Source organism: Pelobates fuscus, chromosome 4 (genome assembly GCF_036172605.1).
Source record: "Pelobates fuscus isolate aPelFus1 chromosome 4, aPelFus1.pri, whole genome shotgun sequence".
NCBI classification, from domain to species: Eukaryota; Metazoa; Chordata; class Amphibia; order Anura; family Pelobatidae; genus Pelobates; species Pelobates fuscus.
In genome coordinates, this window is record NC_086320.1 from 211,705,537 (window position 1) to 211,711,983 (window position 6,447).

Sequence of the window (6,447 nt, forward strand, 5' to 3'; positions counted from 1 at the left end):
AGTGTATAAGAGTTTGTTTGTGATATATGGTATCTGGGATTTGGCCGCCTTAAAGGACCACTATAGTGCCAGGAAAACATACTCGTTTTCCTGGCACTACAGGGAGTGCAGAATTATTAGGCAAGTTGTATTTTTGAGGATTAATTTTATTATTGAACAACAACCATGTTCTCAATGAACCCAAAAAACTCATTAATATCAAAGCTGAATATTTTTGGAAGTAGTTTTTAGTTTGTTTTTAGTTATAGCTATTTTAGGGGGATATCTGTGTGTGCAGGTGACTATTACTGTGCATAATTATTAGGCAACTTAACAAAAAACAAATATATACCCATTTCAATTATTTATTTTTACCAGTGAAACCAATATAACATCTCAACATTCACAAATATACATTTCTGACATTCAAAAACATAACAAAACCAAATCAGTGACCAATATAGCCACCTTTCTTTGCAAGGACACTCAAAAGCCTGCCATCCATGGATTCTGTCAGTGTTTTGATCTGTTCACCATCAACATTGCGTGCAGCAGCAACCACAGCCTCCCAGACACTGTTCAGAGAGGTGTACTGTTTTCCCTCCTTGTAAATCTCACATTTGATGATGGACTACAGGTTCTCAATGGGGTTCAGATCAGGTGAACAAGGAGGCCATGTCATTAGATTTTCTTCTTTTATACCCTTTCTTGCCAGCCACGCTGTGGAGTACTTGGACGCGTGTGATGGAGCATTGTCCTGCATGAAAATCATGTTTTTCTTGAAGGATGCAGACTTCTTCCTGTACCACTGCTTGAAGAAGGTGTCTTCCACTGGCAGTAGGACTGGGAGTTGAGCTTGACTCCATCCTCAACCCGAAAAGGCCCCACAAGCTCATCTTTGATGATACCAGCCCAAACCGGTACTCCACCTCCACCTTGCTGGCGTCTGAGTCGGACTGGAGCTCTCTGCCCTTTACCAATCCAGCCACGGGCCCATCCATCTGGCCCATCAAGACTCACTCTCATTTCATCAGTTCATAAAACCTTAGAAAAATCAGTCTTGAGATATTTCTTGGCCCAGTCTTGACGTTTCAGCTTGTGTGTCTTGTTCAGTGGTGGTCGTCTTTCAGCCTTTCTTACTTTGGCCATGTCTCTGAGTATTGCACACCTTGTGCTTTTGGGCACTCCAGTGATGTTGCAGCTCTGAAATATGGCCAAACTGGTGGCAAGTGGCATCTTGGCAGCTGCACGGTTGACTTTTCTCAGTTCATGGGCAGTTATTTTGCGCCTTGGTTTCTCCACACGCTTCTTGCGACCCTGTTGACTATTTTGAATGAAACGCTTGATTGTTCGATGATCACGCTTCAGAAGCTTTGCAATTTTATGAGTGCTGCATCCCTCTGCAAGATATCTCACTATTTTTGACTTTTCTGAGCCAGTCAAGTCCTTCTTTTGACCCATTTTGCCAAAGGAAAGGAAGTTGCCTAATAATTATGCACACCTGATATAGGGTGTTGATGTCATTAGACCACACCCCTTCTCATTACAGAGATGCACATCACCTAATATGCTTAATTGGTAGTAGGCTTTCGAGCCTATACAGCTTGGAGTAAGACAACATGCATAAAGAGGATGATGTGGTCAAAATACTCATTTGCCTAATAATTCTGCACTCCCTGTATAGTGCCCTGAGGGTGCCCCCACATTCAGGGTCCCCCTCCCGCCCGTCTCTGGGGAGAGGAAAGGGTTAAAACTTACCTTTATTCCAGCGCCGGGCGGGGAGCTCTCCTCCTCCTCTCCTCCCTTTTGGCTGAATGCGCATGCGCGGCAAGAGCTGCGCGAGCATTCAGCCGGTCGCATAGGAAAGCATTTACAATGCTTTCCTATGGACGCTTGCGTGCTCTCACTGTGATTTTCACAGTGAGAATCACGCAAGCGCCTCTAGCGGCTGTCAGTGAGACAGCCACTAGAGGATTTAGAGGCTGGCTTAACCCTTATATAAACATAGCAGTTTCTCTGAAACTGCTATGTTTATATAAAAAAGGGTTAAACCTAGCTGGACCTGGCACCCAGGCCACTTCATTAAGCTGAAGTGGTCTGGGTGCCTAGAGTGGTCCTTTAACTGCACCAGAACACTCTCCAGGTTAAGCACGCACAAACTCCTCTGGAAATGGAATAAAATTATAATTGGAGTTAAACTTAGACATAAGTAAACTCAGTTTCCCCCTCACTCATTGCATTAGAGGTTTGGAGCTAAGTGTAAACTAAATATCATCTACATGGGACCTGAAAATTATTGTATGCAACTTAGTGCTATGTTTTATTGAATATAGTTTGGTTCTAAATATAACTTAAATCTTTTGATTTTTCTTTTTTGTTATTTTTTTAATTTGTGTTTTTGCAGGCCAACTACACAGACCCTCAGACCAAGTTAAGATTTAGCACAATTGAGGAATTTAATTACATCAGGATGCTTCCCACAGATGTGATCACTGGATATCTGACTCTGAGGAAAGCTACAAGCATAGTAACGTAGAATGCTGAAGGGTTGCAGACATTCAAAGATCCTTAATGCCATTCCTAACTGCTATTAAACATTAAGTGGATCCCAATTGTTTTTTGCATATGTAAATGTATCCAGTGGTTTATGTGTTTTATTTCTTTCCTCTTCACATTTTTCTATACATGCTATTCTGTCTTTATCTGTAAATAATTATTCACTGAATATTAATTGCTAGGTTTAGTTTGAAATAAATATACATACATATACTTTAATAGACCTGTTTTAGTTATTGTTTATTGCTATTTATTAATAGCCAATGCATTGCTATTATAAACCTGCCTTAAAATACACATAATGTGAATTTGCTTTTCACCAGTAAAGTATTTTGCTATAGGCAGACAAGGTTTAGGATAGGGTGGCATAGTATCCTTTAGTGTTTTTCTTTGAAATTCTAAAATGTTTGTTTGCATGTTTGCTTCTCTCTCAGATAATATCACCTGTATGGCCACAACACATTTGGTGATGCCCCTTCATCAAAGTAAAAATGTCTATTTTTCTTTCATGGTGCCTTTGGAAAAGATGATTCGTTCTTCAAAGACCGTCCCCATGCAGCTTGTCCTTTACATGGTTATTCAATAAAGTGAGAATTGTTAGGAGTTCAAAGTGAATTCTAAATTTCAGGACAAAATAGTACAACTAAAAACTCTCCCAAGTCAGCTGTTCTTCCAGTTTGGCTAATTTGGGCAAAGCTGAAAAATGTTAATGTTCTAGTTTACTGCAAGCAGAGCCATCTTTAATATGGGGCAGCTGTCCTGGGCCCAGTTACTCCTAGATGCCCAAGGCAGCTGCCCCATGGGCCCCGCTGTCCTTAACAATTTTTGGTCCCACGCCTATGCAGCTGGGCCCGGTACTCTAAGGAGTCCCACCTTTATCAGCAGAGACCCGGTCAGGCGCTGTGGCCCTTTAAGAGCGTGACTGAGCCCCTTGCTTTTCGGTAGCATGGGAGGAAGTGACAGCTGCGAGTCGCTTCCTCCCATTAAGAATGAAGCTGCTGCGTGGGAGGACACAGGAGAAGCCATGCGTGTGGAAGGAGAAGGCAGTAAGGATGGGGGCTCCTCACTCCCATCAACCTCAGACCTCAGGAAAGTCACTCTCCAGCAAAAGGTAGAAAACTGGAGGGTGGGTTTAAAAATTAAAATGTTACATGTATGTCTATCTGTCTGTCAGTATGTCTGTGTGTGTCAATATGTCTGTGTATCTGTGTGTGTCAGTATGTCTGGCAGTGTATGTATGTGTGTGTGTCAGTATGTCTGTCAGTGTTTGTTTGTGCATGTGTCAGTATGTCAGTGTATGTGCCTGTGTTACAGTCTATCAGTGTCTGTGTGTGTCAGTGTATGTGCCTGTGTCATTATGGCTACATACATACAAGCATATTCCTGCATTGAAACGTCAACACTACATACAAACATACTCCTGCATTGAAACGTCAACACAACATACAAACACACTCCTGCATTGAAACGTCAACACTACATACAAACACTTATCTATGTTAAACACCAAAATTATATATAAACACACTCCTACATTCAGAAGCCAACACTACGCATAAATGCCCAGGGTCCAATTAATATTAAAGAAGGCCCTGACTGGAAGACACGTTACCAACCTCAGATGCCATATGATTACAATGAGAGCTCCAGTTACATAGTTATATAGCTGAAAATAGACTTGCGCCCATCAAGTTCAGCCTTCCTAAAGTATGTTTTTGCTGTTGATCCAAAAGATGGCAAAAAAAAACCTAGTCTGAAGCACCAATTTTGCAACAAACTAGGAAAAAAAATCCTTCTTCACCCCAAAATAGCAGTCAGATGTCTCCTTGGATCAAGCAGCTATTACCCCACTAATTAGAAAGTATATCCTCGTATGTTATGTTTTTGAAAGTATTTATCCAATTGCAGTTTAAACATCTGTATGGACTATAAAACCACCTCTTCAGGCACATAATTCCATATCCTTATTGCTCTTACTGTGAAAAAAACTACTTTTCTTTGCCTTAGATTAAATCTCCTTTCTTCCAGCCTAAATGCGTGACCTCATGTCCTAGGTATAGCCCTGTTTATGAATAGATTTCCAGATAATGGTTTGTACCTGCCCCGAATATATTTGTATAATGAAACAAGAAAGGAAATATTAGAGATGGACCAAGTCTACCTCAAAATTCCTAATGGGTTACAGAGATATCAGAAGGGCATGAACCCCATATGCATTAAGAGAAAAAGACTAAAGTGAAATTGGTTGTTCCATTAGAGCTGGAAGAAAAATGGACCCCCATTTCACCAAAAGATATCTCTAAAAAATTAGAATAAATATACGGTATAACCTTTATTAAGCCGCTTACGGACAAAACAAAAAACAAGTGAAGTAATAGTGACACACTCGTGAAAAATACAAGTGAATTAAAAACTGAGTGGATGCAGTATGGATATTGTCCACAGGTAATGGAAATGGCAGTGATATCTGAAATATAGTTAGGGTACAAAGTACAATATTTAGTACGGTATAAACTAAATCAGATATCACATACACCACATTCCTCTAGAACTAAATATCCACAGTCTGTAAGACTTTATAGGTAGCTCGGCTATAGAGGTGGGACTGCACCGTCAGGCTGAAGGAAAGTGTATATCAATACTATCATTCTATATGTTAAATTCAGTAGTAGTGCATAGGGAACTGTTTAGTCAATGAAGACCGTGATAACAGCACCTATGTGTATATACATATACACAGTGTTAGCTAGTGATTACTATCTAATATCCAAAAGTCTCCTTGTAATCGTATACAATAGCCTGGAGATACATTTGATAGTGGATAGATAGTAATTCACTAGATCGAAACAGCAGTGGAGGGAAATATCTCAGTATATCAATAGAAGTATGCAATACATAGGTATAGATTGAGGATGAAGGAATTGGTATAGCAAAATGTACCTAAGAGTAAGTTACAGTAAATGGTTAAAAATATAGGTCCCATACACAAACTGGTACTTGCCAACCACCCCAATCTTTCCCAGATACAAAGACCGCTTAAATATATATACCACCAATATAGGTTGATATTAGAGTCTAGCTCAAAGGTAAATTCCTTACACACTGCTGCTTCAAGGCAGCCTAACGCTGATAGGAGTAACTATCTGACTGACTAAGGAGGGTAGCTGCTTTAGAAACGTCCAGCACTGAAAGGGTATACACCAGTGCTGCTGCTACGTCTAGCACTGAAAGGGTAAACACCTGTTATCAAACTGGCTAAGAGGAGTATCTCAATCTGTCTCCTATTAGCCTTTAGTGCTGCTGCTACATCCAGCACTGAAAGGGTATAGACTTGGTGTCAAACTGGCTAAGAGGAGTATCTCGATCTGTCGGGAAAAGGGCTACCCGAATAAATGTCTTAAAAGGGCATATAAAAGAGCCCTTGAAATAGACAGAGACGATCTTATCTCAGATCAACCCAAACTAATACTGCCAAATAAATCCATCCGCATGATTGGAACCTTCGATACAGGATGGGATACAGTGAAGAAGTCAATTGAGAAGTTCTGGCCTATTCTTCTGAAGGACGCTCATCTTAAAGACGTCCTTAGCCCTAGAGCAACCATCACAGCACGTCGAGGCAAAAACCTCCGTGATATGTTGGTACCGAGCCATTTTTCAATAAAACAAACTAAAATGACCTGGCTGGGCCGAAATCCCCCCTGTGGCTCATTTAGGTGCGGAAGATGTGTTGCATGCAAATACATCCTACGGGACTCGAAAAAAGTCCAAGATAGTGATGGACAACAGACTTTCGAAATTACCCACTTTTTCAACTGCAATACAGCTGGCCTGGTATACCTCCTTACCTGCAGCTGCAAAATGCTATATGTGGGTAAAACTTTCAGACCGTTCAAGGAACGGATAAAAGAA

General features: G+C 40.7%; 1 protein-coding gene across 2 annotated transcripts in view; it reads left to right on the forward strand.

Annotated features, from left to right (window-relative positions):
• INO80C (INO80 complex subunit C) overlaps window positions 1–2,746 on the forward strand; it is a 35,158-nt gene extending 32,412 nt beyond the window's left edge. For both annotated transcript variants that reach the window (XM_063450575.1, XM_063450574.1), the window contains exon 5: window positions 2,384–2,746. In XM_063450575.1, coding sequence (XP_063306645.1) covers window positions 2,384–2,515 — 132 coding nt within the window. In that variant the 3' untranslated portion in view covers window positions 2,516–2,746. The remainder of the gene's footprint in view (window positions 1–2,383) is intronic.
• Window positions 2,747–6,447: the final 3,701 nt, after the last annotated feature.